Consider the following 19,893-nt stretch of genomic DNA (forward strand, 5'->3'; position numbering starts at 1 on the left):
CATCTCAAGATGTTGGAAGATGGTCTTTGTCAGCTACTGCAAAGTGTTTCAACCCATATTCAGAAGCCCTCTTCAGGGGGTACAGCTAATTAAGACCATCTTCTACTACCATCTGGAGAGTCGTCTCTCTTTTTCCTGAGGATCTTACTGGATGCCTTCCCAGTATCATGAATGCCCATCTGCTGTCTGCCACAGCACCCTTCTCCTCCCTTTGAACTCCTCTCCCTTCACAATTACTGAGATTTCTTGCATAAAGTTGGGAGAGAGAATTTGTCCTGAAGTAAGGACATTGGATTCTTTATCTCAAGGCTTGACCCTCTCCCCCCCCACCACCATCACATGCGCACCATTTACCTGCTTTCGAATTGTTAGATAGGTGCAGTGCTCGCTGAAATAGAGATAAGGAAAACTATGTTAGATTTTCCTTAAATGGTACATATGACTTGAGAGTTGCATTATAAGGATGGGAAGGTGTTAGCTGTCTGGGGATAAGGCTTCATGAGCCTCACTGGGAGGTACGCAAGTTTACAATGGACTTCATCATACGGGGACAATTGGAAGTATAAACAGGGATTATCCCATGAAAATCACGCATTCGCAATTAAGATTTTCACACAATGTCACGATTAAACGGCTATTATCCCGGGAATATCCCGTGAAAATCATGCAATTGCAATAAAGGTTTTCACACAATGTTGTGTTGAAAAGCGATTGAAGTGTCATTAACCTGTGACTAACTAGGCAATAAACAGCAACAAATCATTCACAAAAAAAATCCTGTGAATGCTTTGTTGCTGTTTATTGCCTTGTTATTCCCAGGATAATGACCACTGTGTGTGAAAATTTTAATTGCAATTTAATAGTAATTGCGTGATTTTTAGAGGATAAACGGTATTTAAACTTCTAATTTTCCTCCATGTGATAAACTCCAATAAGTAGTCTATATTAGCTGGTTTAATGGCTTCTGTGGTGATCCTAATTTCAGAGTCCAGATGCTCTTTGGGTAGGATGCACCAGAGGGAATTGGGCTGTGCCTTCCAGAGTCTAATACTGGGCTCTTGTCCTGAACCAGAATGTGGTGGAGAATCCAGACAGGACAGAAAGTGTTTCCCTTTCTCTTGCCCAAACTCTGCATAAGGTTGGGAAAGTACTGGGTAGGGATCAGAGAACCATTGACTTGGAAGTGTAACCATTATCTCTCTGTCTTTTTGTCTTGCAGTTCACTGTGAATTTGGGTTCACTTAACACTTACCTCTTCCAGAGCTGTTGGATCCTTGGTCACTATCTAAAAAGGAGAGAAAACACAGAGGGTCAGTTGTTTGGATAGGAAAGGGCTGGGGTATTTAGATTTTCCTACTTTTTTTAGGACAGATGTGTGCATTTGCACATGAACTCAGAGTTATATAGCTTACCCTCCCTCCCTCCCTCTCTCTTTTTTGGCTGACAGTAGGTAAACACTTTTGACATCTTCTATTTTGGTACCATGCCTGTGTAAGAAGGTAATTTATGTATTGCTGTTGGGGTTATGTTGTTACATCAGGAACGATGTTACAATATAAATTAATTAAAAATTTGAAAAATAAATTATTTCATTCTAATATTGTTGTTGTTGTTAACTGCCCTTGAGTCGATCTTGACCTATGGCGACCCTATGGAAAAGATATCTCCAAGACTGCATTGCTCTGCTTAATTCCTGCAAACCCATATCTGTGACTGCCTTACCAGAGCCCATCCATGTGGTATGTGGCCTTCCTCTCTTTCCACTTTCTCCACCTTTCCTAGCATTATTGTTTTTTCCAATGATTCATGTCTTCTCATTATGTGTCCAAAGTATGCCACCTTAAGTTTTGCCATCATGGCTTCCAAGGAGTTTTCTGGCTTGATCTGCTCTACGACCCATTTGTTTGTCCTTTTGTCTGTCCATGGGATCCTCGGCACTCTTCTCCCGCCCCACAGCTCAAATGAGTTGATTTTCTTCCTATCATCTTTCTTAACTGTCCAGCTGTCACATCCATACAGGGTAATAGGGAATACAATGGCTTGTATGATTCTAACTGTAGATTTCCTTGGATGAAAAAAAATGAAATAAAAATAGAAATAAAATTTTGGCACGTGGCTCTGGGAGGAGTAATATAGAGCTAGCCTGCTAGCTCCGCCCCTAGTGACTCACAGATATGACTCACTGAGGATGTGACTACAAGCACACTCTTCCTAGAGTTAAAAAAAAAATTAAACAGTCACCACTTACAATGGCTGCCCAGCTACCTCTCTCCTCCTCCTCTCTGTAGCAGGAACATGTTAATGAGTAACATTAGTGCAAAAAAGCATTGCTAAGGATTCTGTATGGTGTGAAACCAGAGGAGGTCAATGGGGAGGGGTGACACCATGAGTTACTGCAATGGGTGGTATCAACCCTAGGGATGCCTTTGATTATGAATGCAGCTGATTCTTGTGTCTAGGCAGCAAAGCTTATGGCTCCTTGGACTTGAATGCAACCAATTGAAAAACTGCAATCAGAGGTGGTGGGACCTGTAGAGGAAAGACCTACTTCACACCTCCAGATTCTGAGAACAGGACTCTCCTTCCCAAGTCCTTCTATGATGCCCCCAGAATCACATGCCAAATCTATTTATCTTAGCCTGGCTCATTCTGCACTTTACTCATGGGGCCAGATGTCTCTCTTTGGTAGGCTTGCCATTTCACAGCTCCAGGCGGGACCTGCCTGGTTTTTTGACCTTGGGGAAGGTCCCACTTGGCCTCTGCCTTCTGTCCCGGGGACAGCTGGACTCCTGGTTCTATCTTGCCTCTGCCTTTCAGCTTCCCCCCCTTCCAAAGCAGCCTCCGTTTGTGCTGGAGAGGCTGCAGCCAGGCTTCCAGCTCCTGCATGATCGCTATTGGCCAGGCAGGGAGGAGGAGGAGGAGGAGCTTTTCCATTCAGCCCAGCAGTAGAGACTCAGACTACAGAGAGAGCTGTGGAGGAGGAAGGCAGAAGGCATGGGTTTTGCAAGGCCCAGTAGGCTTCTCTCTGGAATGGGAGCACAGGGGAAGGAAGGGTTTCCCCAGGGCTTTGCAAAGATTTCTTCAGAGAGGGGTTGCCATTGCATCCCCTGAGGCTGAGAGAGTGTGATTTAGCCCAGTGGGATATTTTTCTGTCCAAGCAACAGATCGAACTCTGGTCCTTCTCTACCACTGCCTCCCTTAGTCTCAGAGGTGCTCCAAAATCTTCATGTCCCCTAATTCTATTATTATTATTATTATTATTATTATTATTATTATTATTATTAACTGAGAGAGTCTGCTACCTGAGATGCATTTAGTCTCAGAGGTGCTCCAAAATCTACATGTCCCTTAATTCTATTATTATTATTATTATTATTATTAACAGAAAGAGTCTGCTTCCGGAGATGCATTTAGTCTCAGAGGTGCTCCAAAATCCCCATGTCCCTTAATTCTATTATTATTATTATTATTATTATTATTATTATTATTATCTGAGAGAGTCTGCTTCCTCAAATGCATTTAGTCTCAGAGGTGCTCCAAAATCTACATGTCCCTTAATTCTATTATTATTATTATTAACTGAGAGAGTCTGCTACCTGAGATGCATTTAGTCTCAGAGGTGCTCCAAAATCTACATGTCCCTTAATTCTATTATTATTATTATTATTATTAACAGAAAGAGTCTGCTTCCGGAGATGCATTTAGTCTCAGAGGTGCTCCAAAATCCCCATGTCCCTTAATTCTATTATTATTATTATTATTATTATTATTATTATTATTATTATTATCTGAGAGAGTCTGCTTCCTCAAATGCATTTAGTCTCAGAGGTGCTCCAAAATCTACATGTCCCTTAATTCTATTATTATTATTATTAACTGAGAGAGTCTGCTTCCTGAGATGCATTTAGTCTCAGATGTGCAACAAGATCTCTATGATATAAGGATTTATATTAATGTGTTTTATATATTATTAATGTTTTTACTTTTAGTTGGTTGTGTCCTCCATTTTTTGAATGTCCTACATTTTGGGCTAAATTTTGTCCTACAATTTATCCTACATTTTATCCTTGATTTTGTCCTACATTTTTCTACATTTTGTCCCGGTTTGCTGGTAGTGAATTATGGCGACCCTACTCTTTGGGCTCTACATTCAGGAGATGTAGACTGTCTGAAGTTATGTTTCCTAGGTTGTTAACTGTCTATGGAAGGAGCTGGACAGCTAGGCTATATGCCGGTGGTTCTTCTGCAACTTCCAAGACAGCCTAACATTTGGACACATAGGTCACATGCTTCAATTAATCCACTGAGAGCCAGTGTGCTGTAGTTGTTTGAGAGCTGGACTATGACTCTGGAGAACACGTTTCAAATTCTCGCTTAGCCATGAAACCCACTAGTTGACCTTAGGTAAATCACACTCTTTCAGCCTCAGAAGATGGCAATGGCTACCCCCCTCTGAAGAAACTTGCCAAGAAAACCCCCTGATATGTTCTCCTTAAAGTTGCCATAAATCAGAAATGATTTGAAGGCACGCAACAACAATAAATCCTGATTCCCACTCCGGCCTGACCCATCTTGAAGTAAACATGACTCACCTGAGGGTGCTTTGTAACCATCTTGTCGTTTTTCTGCAGAGACAGAATTGGGGAGTTAGAGCTGACTCTCAGAAGTCAACACAATTTCATAATCTGATGAAGAAGACCACACACCCTCCTCCTATGATGCTTCTCTCATTTTTTTCCAGCAACCCAAAGGGATGGAAATCTTCCAGGCTCTCTAGGAAAGACATTAGTAAAGACGGGAAAGATTCCCCAGTGACCAGGCTGAGACCTGTGCTCATGATGTGGTCTTACAAAAATTGAGAGGTGTAGTAAAGCCCAGTCCATGCTTTGAAGTGGCTAAGCTGGGGTTGGCTAAGCTGAAACTTCTCCTCAAAGCTGGGGATCCTCCACAGAAACTGAACCTTCCCACAACCACAGAATGCCTCCTCCCCACAAGTAAACGCATTCAGAATTTACTCACTGATATACATTGCAATCCAAACAATCCCAGCAATCCCAGTAACCAGAAGGACAGCACCCATGACACACGCGACGATGAGCCCCAAATTGGAAGCTGAAATGGAAAAGAACCAAAGAATTAAATGAAATCCTCCAAACCAAATTCTCTATGGAAGAGGTAGCATATGACCAAAGAACCAAGTAGTCCATGGAGTTTTTTTTAAAGCTAAAATAAGTATATGTGTACATTCAAGGAACAGCCCAGCCCCCATGATCACCTATCAAGGTTTGCAGAGATGGAACTGGAAGTGGTAATCTCTGTTCACAGGGAGACACCATAATAGAAGAGCAACCAGACACAGGTCCATCATGGCTGGGGCCCAGTGGCTGGTGAGAGGACCTCCCTCCATATCTCAACTGCCATTGCTTTGGCCTGTAAGGTGGAGAAGAGCAGCCAGCATCTGCTGGACTTAATCCTCTCACACACTCTCCTTCCTTTTTCTTATTTAGATCTTAAGCCTGATGTCAGGGAACTGTCAAATTAATAATTTGGAAGCTGCGCAGGGTATAAATATTCTAAACAAATACACACATGATGAAATAATATGCTTTATATATTGTGTTTGGCTGGCACATTTCCATCATATAATTTAGACATTTTCAAAAACATCATCACGGCCACTCAGGATTAGAAGCAGAAAAATGCCAGACACCCGATATGTAGGGTAAAGAATATGAATTTATGGCCTACAAGGCACAAGGTACTAGCTAGAAAGGCCAACCAACGAGCAGCAGGGTCCAGCATCCTTTTTATCAGTCAAGCCAAGCTGTTTAATATTGTGGAAGTATGGAACACACAATGTACTATATTATTCCGGTTATGAAATTAATATGCTGATGAAGACCTTGGTGAGTCGAAACGGCCACACAGGACTCCGGAGGTAGCCGTCAGGACCCTGCTACCAGCCAATATTATTAGTTCCAACTTCATGTTGATTTGTTCCAAGCATCATCCATCATCATTGCTTTTTAGATTGTGGACTCTAATATTATGTTGCAGCAGTAGAACCTCTTGCACTGCTAAAATCAGCAACATTGTGTACTTGGACCGTTACCACTTCACTCTTCAGATATATATTGGCTATTATTGATGTTTCTTGTAATTATGTATCTTGATATATATATCTTGTGAATAGAAATAGTCTAGTTATTATACATATCTCTTGTTGTTCCCTTTTTGTTCACTAGCTAGAAAGGGCAATTTGTTGTTGATGTTGTTGTAGAAGCCCTGGTGGCATCGTGGTAAAATGCCAGTACTGCAGCCACGTACTCACAAGCCACAAGGTTGTGAGTTCAATTCCAGCAAGGGGCTCCATAGTCGACTCAGCCTGGCATCCTTTCGAGGTTGCTAAAATGATTATCCAGCTTGTTGGAGGCAATTAGATCACATACTGTAAACTGTTTAGGGAGTGCTTAAGTGCATTGATAAGTGGTATAGAAATGTACTTGCTATTATGTGCCTCCTTGTCATTTTTGACTTATAATTTTATAAGGCTTTTATAGGGCTTTCTTGGCAAATTCTTTATGAGGGGGTTTGCCATTGCCATCCTCTGGGGCTGAGAGAGTTATGACTTGCCCAAGGCCATCCAGTGGGTTTACATGGCTGAGCCAGGATTTGAACCCTGGTCTATAGAGTCATAGTCCAATGCTAAAACCACTACACCATACTGGCTCTCTCCAGAGAGGGTAATATTGGTGTTGAAAACTATACAATTAGGGCTTGATGTCACAGTCTGCAATGCTACTGATGGTGTCTCTGGTTTTGTCCTGCCCTTTCCCTCTTCCAGAATCCTCCCCTCAAATCACTCACCAGGCTTCTCCCAGGCCAAGTCCACAGGATCTGGAAGTCCATCATGCTCCACATGGCATTTGTAGCGTTCTCGGTCCTTTGGATCAATCTCAACGCTCAGCCATTTGTAGTATGTCCCATCCGAGTTAGGGGACACAAGTCCACTGAAAGTGTCTTCTATCCAGTCCTTACCATCCTTTCTCCAGGAAATATCAATATCCTTGGGATAGAAGCCATCAACCCGACAGATCAAGGTTTCCATATTTTCATAGCCTGCCTTGCGTGCCACCTTTACTTCTGGTGGATCTGCAAAAACAACATCAAAATTATCAGAGACTTCTCAAAATAGGAGGATATGCTCCAGTTTTAGAAAAGCAAGATCCCTTAGTTGACTCTCATATCCAGCCCCACAGATTCTGGCTTCACATCCAGAGGACTCCCTAAGAACATTTAAAGAAAATCTTGCAAGGAAGAGGATTCTTCAGCACCCTGAGATTCTCTAAAACATCTCAACTACAGTATAGTAACTCATGGCTCTGAGGTTTCACCGAGGCATCTTAGTGGAAAATGTCACAACATGTTCACATTTGAAAAGGTTCAAATTCCTATCAACCAGAAGCAACATCTTAACATGAGTGTGATCTTGGATACTCTCATCAAGGAATCTTTGCTTTCCTGGCTGTCATCACGCTTTTCGTTCAATGCACATATTTTATATCCATTAAAAAAATCTGCCTGGAGTGGAGACAATGGAAGCATTACCTGCAGGAACAGGAAATTCAACAGGATATAAGGCCAGAAGAAAAATTATGTCGTCTGTGATTTTGTTTTTTACCCCTGGATCAATTTGGGACAATAAGGATCTTGACTTCTGAAAAGCTATTTCCATCTGAAAGGAGACAGCACTCTGCACATGTTTAGACATAGTCTAAAAATAGGGTTGCCATATCCCGCCGGGGGGCGGGACTTTCCTGGTTTGGGGCGGGTCCGCACGGTCCCGCCCCGGTTTGGCCCCGTCCCCGGGACACCCCCCACCCCACGACGGACGCCAAGCAGGGAAAGGAGCCTCGCCTCCATTCCCTGCTTGGCCTCCTCCGCTGGCGAGGGAAGCGGCCTGACAGCAGGAAAGGGTCTCACCTCGGCAAGGCCCTTTTCCGCTGCCTTGTCGCCTCCTCCGCTGGCGAGGGAGGCGGCCTGGCTCTGCTCCCTGCTTCCCGGCCTCTATGGAGGCCCAAGCCTCCACAGAGGCCGGGAAAGGGAGTGGGGGCCGCCCGCGATCGCCGCGAGCGCGGGCGCCCTTCTCCCTGCTTCCCGGCCTCTATGGAGGCCCAAGCCTCCACAGAGGCTGAGAAGGGGAGTGGGGGCCGCCCGCGGTCGCCGCGATTGCGGCGAGCGCGGGCGCCCTGCTCCCTCCTTCCCGGCCTCTATGGAGGCCCAAGCCTCCACAGAGGCCGGGAAGGAGGGAGCAGGGTGCCCGCGATCGCGGCGATCGCGGTGCCCTGCTCCCCCTTCCCAGGCTTCCCTGCTGCCTGGGAGACATCCTCTCCCAAGCTCCAGGGAGGCCTTGGAGCAGGCTCTGCGGCTGCGGAGCCCCATCCCAGGCTTCCCTGCTGCCTGGGAGACATCGTCTCCCAAGCCCCAGGGAGGCCTTGTAAGACTCCGTGGTCGGAGCTCCGGCCACAGGGTCCTCCAAGGCCTCTGCGAGGCTGAGGAGGCCGCTTGTCATCGCTGCGATTGCCGCGATGACAGGCGACCCCCACGCTCCTTCCCGGCCTGGGAGCAGGCCGAGGCTTCCTCCCAAGCCGGGAAGAGATGGAGGACAAGGTTTAAAAATGTAGGACCTTTAAAAGAAAAAGGTCCTACATTTTTAAACCTTGTCCTACATTTGTCCCGGTTTGGAGGTCCTCAGCTATGGCAACCCTATCTAAAAAGCCTAAGTTTTCAGAAAACAAAATCCTAGGCATCCACTTTGTGTACAAGGGAAGTGTAGGAACTTGGGTTCCTGCATAGGAACTTTGAAGCCCCCATTTCTGCACCACTGGCCCTTCTGCTGCCTTTATTCCACACAGAAGGGCAAGTCTTAGGGCATGCAGAAAGTGAACCAGAATAACCAGAGCACTGCCTAAAGAACATGGTTAGCATGAGGGCAGATGAGATAAGACTTCAGTCATGGCATGTTGAGGGAGAAACAAAGAGCAGGTATAACTATCCAGAAGTAAAATGGACATTTTGGGGACAACAATTCATAGCTAGTTGGGAAGGGCTGTGCAAGCAAAACACTTTTCTAAGTGTGGGTGGGAAAGGGCTCATACCTTCAGTTTTGGATTGTTAGTCTTTTGCAGCATAAAAAGGAGAAGGGGAGGAGGAGGAAAAAAAGGAATGTGGCAACTTCTTTAATACTAACCGATTGTGAGGTATGGAAATCCAATTTCCAGTTTGGTTGGGCATGTTAAGAAGGACTAATAAAACCATCAAACAGGTGAACCACTATATATGACACATTTATGAGTAACAATTATTCAGTTTTGCAGAATATGATGCAATCAATCAATTAGCGCAAAAAGGCAACGAGAGCGAGCACCTGTTTCCATAGATTTCCTGTATATTTATACATTTCTTATAACAGCATTTTTTTCATCCTATTTTCCCACTGCATAGATCAAGACATTGATTTTATGGACATTTTAAGACTACCTTTTTCATGTATTTAAAGTCCAACCTACAACATATCTCTTCATACATCTCATGACCACTTAAAACAGGGATAATTTATGCAAGGGAGGATTATGTATGAGCCTCATTGCACAAAATCAGTTTGGTCCTTCCTCTGACCCTTTGGTTACCTTTAGGGGGAAAAAATGCTGTCTTTGCAATTAATGAGGATGAAACTGTAAACCCATCCACTCTTATCTATGTTCCAGACTCAGCCTACCTCTCTATTTCAAAAATGCCATTGAATCTGGCTGCAAACAAATAATCTTTCTTTGATGTTTGTATTTTATCAGAATTGTTACAAGATGTATTCATTGTCTATTTTAAACAGAACAACTGGCCTTTTTAATACTTGACATGTCTTATTATAGCAAAGTTCTAGTACAAAGAAACTATAATCATTTATTTAGTTAGAGGTTTATAAAGCTAGAGAACAATTAAAACTTAATTCTTTCATCTAAAAATCCCTATTAACACTTTCTTGATATAATTCTTTAAAGTATTGAATATGTAAACTGCAAAAAGATATCAAGCTAGCAAACCAAATATCTAAGCCCAGCATACTTTATAACCGAATATAAAACTTGTTTACTATTAAAATATAAACCAACCCAATTACTCTTAACACATTCGTACTAGCAAACGTCAAAGCAATGTATCAATAGAGGACAGTGTTTAAGTGTTTTCTATATATTTAGAAACTTAATGCCCAAAATATTTTTATAATGTGAGCATAATATATTTTTATTTTAGAAGTTTATATGAAGACTAGTTTACTCTCTTCTAACTTATATTTTCCTTTATAAAATTCCTTTCTGGTTAGATACCCACAGCTTTAACCTTAAGGTCAACTATTTAAGGTTTATGGCTATTCTTTGTGTCATCAGTTCCCAAGGATTTTCTCTTTATTGATCTGATGACATATCTGTCTAAAAACAACATCAATCCTGTCTAGGAATAACAACATCAATCTTGTCATTACTTTTTAATTATGGCTTTCTCCTACCCCTAAAGTTAAAGGGGGGGGGAACCTCTTGAGATCACACAAAATTTAGCCTTTTGATTTCATTAGATATATAATGAGTAAATAGTATATAAGTATATATGTGGCTTTTTACTAACTATATATGATATCTAATTATAATATATAAAGGATGTAGGTCTGCATGTTTTTCAACTGTATATATGGGTTCTTAACTCTTTTTATGTGCCTTTTAATTATCCTTTCTATGGCGGGATACAGACCGCCGCTTTGCGGCGGTCTCCCGCCGGCGCCATTTGCTCCGCGAGGGAGCCGCAGCAGCCAAACCGCGCGGCTCCCGCGCGGAGCAAAAAAGAAGCTCCATTTCGGAGCTTCTTTTTGCGGCGCCTTTATGACGTCGCGAGGCGCCTGGCGCGGACTCGCGACGTCATAGGCGCCGCGACACATACGGACGCTCAGCGTCCGATACGTAAACATGGCGGCCCCCATGTGGAAGGGGCGCCGCCATGTTGTACGTATTCTATACGTACTAGGGTTAGGGGGGTGCGGAAGCACCGCCCCTTCCTAACCCTAGTACGTATAGAAGACGTACTTTATGGCGGTCTGTATCCCACCTATGTTTGATTCAAATTAATTTCTCTCATTGATTTTCTATTTGAGCATGATCTCTTGTGGATATAAACGCAGTTCTTCAGATGCAGTAGAGAGTGATACTAAAGTCTCAGGTTAGAAAGCATATTTCTACACTTGTGGGAGCGCAGTAATACCACTCTGTACTGCATCTGAAGAAGTGGGTTTATATCCACAAAAGACTGTGCTAAAATGAAAACCAGCTAGCCTTAAAGCTCCTGGCACATTCCTTTTTACCCTCCCTCCTTTTTACACTTGGATGCTGGGTTCCTTCCTGTTTCACTTTCCAGCAAGATCTGCCCAAGAAGGAGACAGAGAGTGGGCTGTGCCACATGAGGCTGGAAGTTAAAGGGAAGACTGGGGTTGGACTGGATGGCCCTTGTGTCTCTTCCAACTCTGATTCTATGACTGTATGTTTAGAGGCTTCCATCTAACACTAAACAGGATAAAGTAGAGCAAAATACAAGAACCACATGGAGCAAAAACCACTCCCCATCTTCACTATGCCAGTTTTCTGTTTATAGGACCCCCCCCCCAAAAAAAAACCTCTGGAAAAGTATTCAAAACGGCATCCCTCCCAATCGTCCAGAGGAAGAGTCCCACACTCTCTCACCCTTTTTATGCCAGCAGTGTTTGCTCTTTCTATAATTGTAGAAAGAAAGTGTGTGGAATGTGAGGAATAGGAAGACATGTGTCCTGCTGTCCCACTCCTTCCTTCATGATCTTCACTATAATCCCCTCACCTGTCCTCCGCAGCTCCTTCTTCCCATACTCCAGGTATCTCTGCAGCCACTCAATGCACTCCTCCTCCAGGTAGGCCTTGCTGTACTGGTTGTATGCTGAGTCAGGATCCCACTTCCTCTTGGTGTTCTGGGCTGGAAGATCGGCTGCTGTCCAGGTGAGGGTCTCCTTGTCAAAGCTGAGGTAGTCCTTCCCATCATAGCCATACTGCCAATACCCTCCTTTGCTCCCATCTTTCCTCAGCTCACAGCCGTACATCCACTGCCAGGTGTGAAACCCTGGAAGAGACCCAGACAAGAGGAAGAGATGAGAGAGGCAGCAGGAGACTGAAGAAGGGAGGCAGCTCCTCCACCAGGAGACACCCCCCCCAAAAAAAAATTAAGGCCCAATAAATGAGGTCCAGACAGGAATTAATTTTTTACCTCAGACTCTGCCTTAATCTAGTGTTCACATTAAAACTCTGATGAGACAAGGCCTCTCCTTCTCCTTCTCCTCCCACCTTCCTCTGGTTCCCCTCAACAGCCTCTGGCCCTCCTGCCCTTGGGGCACTTCTTCTGCTCATCCCATGGAGCACCCCCCCATTTCCAAAAGGCAAGGGGGGCATTCTTCTATGGAGTTTCCCTGCAGAACTGGGGCGCTGCCAGTCCCCACTGAAGGCTCCTCTTCTGTTCAGACTCCCATCCAGAGAAGGGGGCTCCAATCCCAGCTCCCTCCAGAAAGAAAAAGGCATCCTTTTGTATAAGGGGGGGGGGGCAATGTGTGTGTGTTGATACTCTAAGGGACAGGGTTGGCTTCCAGGGCTCCGGAGAGGACAGAGAGAGGAGGAGGCAGGGAGCTTTGGCTCCACTTCAAAAGGAGGAGAGACACCAGAGCATCCCCAAAGAGGGCCTCGCTTTCCTGGGATCAAAAGGCAGAGCCAGAGGGGGGTCTCTCTGGGGACATTGCCAAAGGCTCCATCCTCGGTTCTGATTCAGGCAACCCTCCTCCAAGATAGCTTCCTTCTGCTTCCAGAAGCCCCAGTCTACTTCAGTGTAGCCTCCTTCCCAAGCCTTCCAAAAATTTATGACTCCCTCTCCTCCATCATTATCCACACAGGAAAAAACCAGCCTCTTCCCATACTGGCAACTTTCAGTTATTAAGTTCCAAAGAAATCATTTTGCAGGTCAGAATTCTTATTTTAGGAATGTGCTTAATTTGACTCTTGTATACTTGTTGTTGTTGTGCACTTTCAAGTCATTTCTGACTTAGGGAGACCCTAAGATGAACCTAAGGCTGAGAGTGTGTGACTCCCCCAAGGTCACCTAGTGGGTTTCGTAGTCCACAGGGTCATAGTCCAATGCTCAAACCAATGCACCATGTATTTACTTGGGGGTAAATCCCACTGTGTTCTGCAGGACTTACTTTTGAATAAACATTTCAAGGACTGAGCTATCTTTCCCTGCTCTCCATGGCATGCAGCTGCAACAGTCTATTAAAGAGGAGAGATGGCTCAGGTCCAAAACACACTGCAGAAATAATCCAGTCTGAGACTGCTTTCACTGCCCTGGCTCAGTGCTAGGGAATTCTGGGAACTGTAGTTTTGTGAAACGTTTATTATCCTTCTCTATCACAGAGTATAGTGCCACAATAAACTATAGTTCCCAGGGTTCCCTAGCACTGAGCCAGGGCAGTTAAAGCGGTCTCAAACTGGATTATTTCTACAGTGCGTTTTGGACCTCAGTTCCTTCAGAGATGGGATTCTGGAATCTCCCCCCATGGGACAGAAAACCTTTTCAGTCTGAAATTTCTCCTGGCCCCCCTCCCTTGTATTACAGCAAACTCAGAGGCAATAATCCATCCCTTCCTCTCCTGAAGGAATCTGTTTAGTTGTTTTCTAAGGGCAGTCATGAGACAATGCTCTGCTGCCTTTCTTTGCAACCTGTGGCAATGAATGACTCCCATTAGTTCACTCTGCACAATGTGCAAGATATTTCCTTTTGAACCCTGACAATGGCTAGTGTCAGTCTCATTGTTTTCCAAATATTTGATCTTCGAACTCATTTTTAATTTAAATATTACACTTTCTCAGCCTTATAGAAAGTTAAGGTGATCTCAAACCATTTCTTCAAAAGGAAGCCTCACACTCTCTTTTTACCCATAATTTAAAATCCCCTTTTAACAATTAAAAACTCCTTTATTTTTTTTGAATTACTTTTTTAATAAAATCAAATGGGCCTTGAGGGCTTCAGGATCTCCCTTTCTTACTTCTGCTTCGTCACAAAGAGAATTAGGAATGATTTATATCAGGGGTAGGCAAGCTTTTTGAGCCGGGGGCCAGGTTGCTGTCCCTCAGACAACTGGGGGGCCGAAGCCAAAAATTAAATAATTAAATTTTTTTTTAAAAAAAAATTAAATAAATAAATAAACCGGGACCAATGTAGGACAAAATTTTCAAATGGAGGACATTTTTTTTAAATAAACGGAGGACACGCAAAAAAATTTGCTGATTTTAAAAAAATGTTAATATAAATGCATGTTTTGGAGGCTTCTATAGACAATTGCCCCCCTTGCCTGCCTCCTCCTGATAGGCCAAAGGCCCCATGCCCTCACGCGAGAGGCCAAAGGCTCCGGCGGCAATCGGCAGCAGGACCGGGCGAGGGCCGGTCCCAAGGCCTTGCCGGGCCGCATCCGGCCCGCGGGCCGCAGGTTGCCTACCCCTGATTTATATGATCTGAAGAGAAACCAGAAAAAAAGAAGGGAAACTAGAAACCCCATCAGTCAGCTAAATCTGAATATGGACATTTTATCATGGAACATAAAAGGAGTAAACTCACCTGTAAAAAGAAAGAAAATATATCACTATTTAGGGAAACCTAAGAAAGATGTAGTCTGTTTACAAGAAATCCACATAAGGCAAAAAGATATTAGATTATTAAAGAACAAGAAATTAGGGAATGAATTTATTTCAGCTTCAACAAAAAAGAAAAAGGTGACTGTGATTTATGTAAAAGAAACTATTACAGCAAAGGAAGTGTTCAATGATGTAAATGGCCATTATCTTGGGGTTGAAGTGAACTTCCAGGGCAAAATAATATTATTGGTTGGAATATATGGCCCCCAGGGGAAAAAAGATAATTTTTTTCAATCAATATATAATTTGATGACAGACTTAGATTATACAGAAATAATAATGATGGGGGACTGGAACGCTGTAATTAATCCCGTACTGGACAGATCTTGTAGTAAAGCCAGAAAAAGAACCAAGGAAAACTTCCCATATCTTTTTTTAAACTGATGGAAAATCAAAAACTAGTAGATGTTTGGAGACATCTCTATTTGGGGGGGGGGGGGGGGAGATTACACCTTTTTTTCTGACAGACATAAGACTCTAGATTTTTTTTATTTTTATTTTTTTTTAGCTACTAAAACACTAGCTGTGCAAATTTTGGAAATGGAGATCTTACCAAAATTCTTGTCAGACCACAATCCTATAACTATTTAAGTTAAGAAAGCTAGAATGTTATTCAACTGGAAAAACTATTACAATTTCCTTAAAATGTAGAGAATGCAAAACAAACTCTTAAAAGCTACTTTGAAGAAAATGTGGCGAAAGACACTGATATAACAAACTGGGAAGCATCGAAAGCCGTATTAAGAGGTTTTTTCATAAAACTTAATGTGCAATCAGGAGCAATCAGGAATAATCCCAAGAATGTAAATAAAGAAGATTGGAATAACATTATTCTCTTTCTCCAAAAAGAATGGGGGGGGGGAATGCTGTTTTGGGTATAGATTAAGCTGAAGTGGAAATGAAGGTTCTGTTTCTCAAGGTGATAACAGCTGATAGCATGAATATGTGTATAGTGGTTAACTCTAATGATATGTAATTTAGAGAGGACTCGTTATGATAATTATATATATGAAATGAAGATGACGGGGGAAACGTAATTGCAGGAACAAGCATAATTAGAACATTTATCATTACTGTTTATCAGATAATCTAAAATAGAAAATGATAGAATAAAGAGATAGTCTGACAGTAAGGAAGTAACGCTTGAGAATATAAACACGACAGATAGTAGTTATGTGTAATGATATATCATGGATGATTGCCAAATGTTGTTTATGTTGTTTTTTCTTTTTATATGTTTCTAAAACTTAATTAAATTTTTTTTTTAAAAAAGAAAGAGAATTAGGAATATATGGCCAATTCTCTATGTTTTATATTTTGCACAAGTTTCAAATAGATAGGTTATATTACAGGGGATCCATCCACATTGCAGACATAATCTGGTTTGACACCGCTTTAACTGCCAAGGCTCAAGGCTATGGAATTCTGGGGATTGTAGTTTGTTGTGGCACCAGAGCTCTGTGACAAGGGCAGCTAAATAGCTCACAAAACTACAGTCCCTAAAATTCCATAGCCTTGAGCCATGACCGTTAAAGTGATGTCAAACTAGATTATTTATGGAATGTGGATGTCACCATAGTTACATTGCTAAATTTTAGCTGCTATCTTTTAAAAAAAGCAACTCAGCAAAGGAGAGGGAGTGCATGCATGCGCATGGAAGGCTCCTTGCAATGGCTTCTAAGGAGATGGGGATGCCAGGAAGAAAAGCAGAAGGGAAAAAATGGAGGATCCAGGGAGATGAAGGAAGGAGAAAAGGAGGTTGAGATGCTGAAGCCAGAGCAGAAAAGATCTTGAAAAAAACCTGTGGGATGAACATATAGTGGAGAGAAATGTGGTGATAAGACACAGAAATGGGATGAAGATGCAGGATGGCCGCTAAGTAGAATTACCAACTCACTGAGCAGCCGATGCCAGCAACAAGGGTCTTTTCCACATGAGGCTTTTCAACTGGAAACCTAACTGGAATAAGGCACTGGGTCTTCCACCTGAAGTCAGAGTTATCTTGCAACTATCCCATTAATTTCCGCATTAAATCACTTTTCCTTTTTTCCTTCCTAATTATTTCATTCACACGGGTCACCCTATTCATTCTGTTCCTAATGTTTTGGAATGTATTCTAATCTGTGTTGGTTTTAACATTTTTAAAGATGCCTTGAATCCCAGTAATTAATAATAAGGGCAGGGGGAGGAAAAGGGTAGTAGCAAACAGCTGTGTTTGACCAAAGTGTACACATCTGAACTGCCCTCACCAGGCAGGGCTTGGCACATAAAGATTAGATCCATTGATCTCTAAAGAATCAAAAGCAATGGGGCAGCAGTATGATTCAGAGAGCTAAACACAATATATTGTCTTCTACGATAGCATCACATACGATTCTGCCACTAGAAGGGCAAGCTTGATATGTAGTTACATTTTGAACAGCAGCGGGTAGGTTTTGTATAGATCAAAAGAATCTGGATACTAGAGTTATTGAAAATTATTTTAAAACTCCATTTGTGATATATGAAATACAATAAAACAAGGAAAGAAAGGAAAGAGTTGTGCTCACCAGCTGGCAGAATATTTAGAAAAGTGACCTTTCCTAGAAGAATTAAGGCACACTTTTTGAAACAAATTTTGGCATTCAGTGTTTTACTATTTAATTATATTCCACTTTGATTGTCTTTTTGACAGAGAAGTGGGGTAAAAATAAAGCTTATTTCTTATTATTAAAATGATGAGGAAAGCAAGGGAAGAAGACTCCAGGACCTGTCCTCCTCCATGCAAAGAATGATCTTCCACCAACTTCTTGCTTCTGAGGAAGATTCCAGAAAAAAGATGGAGGCAGGGAATATTATTCCAACAAGACACTTCTTGTCCTTCTCAGGTCCATCTGGAAATCATCCAATGACACTTTTAATGTTGATACTGATTACTGTGGTTTTATTACTGTATCGGATGCCTCATTATAAGCTATTTTGGAAGGATTACCTTTCTGAAAATGAGGCTATAAGTAATTGTTTTAATAAATAAATCTTTAAAATTCTATCAGATCAAGAAAGGATAAATAAGTAAAACTTTCAGTGGTTTCAATATGGCTCCAGAAACCTCAAAAACAATCAGCAAATGAAATGGAAGTCTTAATACCATTAAAGTCCTTTTTAAAAGACTGAATAGGAAAGGAAAATGTGTTCAGAGTCTTTTGACAAAAAACAAAACACACACACACCAGGTTTTACAACATTTAAATGATTTTAACACTAACAAATCCAAAGATGAGCAGTAAGAGCATGGAAATAGCAGAATGAATTAGTGAATAGAGACAGTAGGAGATATTTACAAAGGATGCTGCCATAGCTGCAAATATAAACTTAAAAGAATATCCTATTAAATAAACTACAACCAGCAAATAATCTACACACAATTAAATAAAATGTGGCTGCATCCCACCTTTTACTAATTTTTGCATTCCTGACTGAAAAGAGAAGAAAGTCCCAGATTTTGTTCCTGTTTAATATTGGGGACCCAAACACATTTTGTTTATCTTAGATGGAATATTTTCTATCTGGCGACTGACAGAAGGACCAGGCAATCTCTTCAGCCAATCTTACCTTAAACAGGAAAGTGGAGCTCAGTTCACTTTGCACATTTTGCCAGTTCATCTAAAAAGGGGGCAAATCCACAGAGCATCACTTCTCAAGATGGATTTGCCTGCCTTGGATCTCTCCTTCCCAGCTGCCCACCCTCTTCATCTCCTGGCCCTGGAAGGGATCATTATGGGGGAGAGGGGAACATTGGTTTCTCCCCTCCTCACTCACCTCCGCTTTGGTTGTAGTACTTTGCAACATTCACCAGGTTCGCTTTGACCACCTGCTCCGTGTCCTGTGCTACCTGGGTCTGCTTGTCCCAGTACTCAGGATCCTCTTCCCCCGCCTTCTCCATCCATGGCGCTTTTCTCAAGGCCTGCTTAGTGCCGCTGTCATAGTGAAATATGGGTTGATCCCCCACGTAGCCCACAATGCTGAACTGGGGCAGCCCCTGGCTGGGTCCTGTCACTGCTGTGTAGAAATAGCGCAGGGAGTGTGAGGATGCAGAGGAGGCTGGAAAGGAAGCAGAGAGAGAGTCAGGCCTTGTTCGGGTGAGAGGGCCCCCTCCATCCGGATTCCCTCCCTTCCCCACAACTTTCCCCAAGGATCAAGGCTGGCCCCCATTTCCCTCCCCTTCTCTCTTGGCTCCCTTCCCCACCGTCTTTTCCGAAGCCCAGGGACACTATTCCCCTACTCACCCATCTATGTCTTCCTACCGAGGCTTTGGGAGCCCATTTTTGAGCTCTTTTAGACATGACCTCAGAGCGGCTTAGCAAGGGTTAAGAAGACCTTTGCTCCCTGCCTTCAGGCTTACAATCTCAAAGGAGAAGGGGGTGGCAGAGGGGAAGGGGAGATGGGGATCCCAGGAGGGGAAAAGACCCTGGCAAAGTCCCTCTTGCTGCCTTAAAGGGAAGGTGATTATAATAATATCCGACTGCCTTTTGAAGGTTTGACAGTCAGTAAAAACCATGTTTAGCAATCCTGGCAAAGTCCTTCTTTCTTGCCGGGGCTGGGCTCCTGGGGCTCCTGGCAGCCCTTGCCTTCCCAGCCCCACTCACCCAGGGAGCTCCCCAGGAGCAGCAGCAGAAAAGAAGCCAGCGCCAGAAGGAGGACCGAAGGAGACGGAGCCATGGCCCCCGCCTTCGCTCCAGACTCTGCTGCTGCTGCTGCTGCTGCTGCGCTGACTTCGTCCTCTCCCTTCGCTCTTCCGAAGCCACTGCCAAGGAATCTGGCACCCAGGCCCAGATTGGCCGAGAGGGAACCATCCCACCAATCGGAAAAAAGAGCTTCGCTTTCGTCACCTGTTGCTGGGGAGATGCCCAGGCGCCAGCGTAAGAGCTCTGCTGGAAAGGGAAAGAGAAAGTCCTTTCGGGGGAATCCCTTCGGAGCATTGGCCAGAGGAACAGCCACAGACCTAGAGACATACAGGATACTAGAGTATATATCATTACTATAAGAGAGAGAGAGGTAGACGATGTCATCTATAGGCATTATAATATGATGCCATTATAAGAGGGAGAGAGAG

General features: G+C 43.1%; 1 protein-coding gene across 2 annotated transcripts in view; it reads right to left on the reverse strand.

Annotated features, from left to right (window-relative positions):
* The window catches only part of LOC149320472 (RLA class I histocompatibility antigen, alpha chain 11/11-like), a 35,357-nt gene extending 15,770 nt beyond the window's left edge, over positions 1–19,587 (reverse strand). Inside the window, exons 1-8 of one of the 2 annotated variants that reach the window (XM_089501977.1) lie at positions 19,427–19,587; positions 18,600–18,881; positions 11,914–12,189; positions 6,868–7,152; positions 5,020–5,112; positions 4,593–4,625; positions 1,253–1,285; positions 355–388 (exon numbers count right to left, since the gene is read on the reverse strand). In XM_089501977.1, the coding sequence (XP_089358103.1) occupies positions 369–388; positions 1,253–1,285; positions 4,593–4,625; positions 5,020–5,112; positions 6,868–7,152; positions 11,914–12,189; positions 18,600–18,881; positions 19,427–19,499 (1,095 nt within the window). In that variant the 5' untranslated portion in view covers positions 19,500–19,587 and the 3' untranslated portion in view covers positions 355–368. The remainder of the gene's footprint in view (positions 1–354; positions 389–1,252; positions 1,286–4,592; positions 4,626–5,019; positions 5,113–6,867; positions 7,153–11,913; positions 12,190–18,599; positions 18,882–19,426) is intronic. The other variant, XM_089501970.1, reaches the window with a different exon arrangement.
* Positions 19,588–19,893: the final 306 nt, after the last annotated feature.

This window comes from Sceloporus occidentalis, unplaced genomic scaffold, assembly GCF_023333645.1.
Source record: "Sceloporus occidentalis isolate IW3139 unplaced genomic scaffold, rSceOcc1.0.p SCAF_1, whole genome shotgun sequence".
NCBI classification, from domain to species: Eukaryota; Metazoa; Chordata; class Lepidosauria; order Squamata; family Phrynosomatidae; genus Sceloporus; species Sceloporus occidentalis.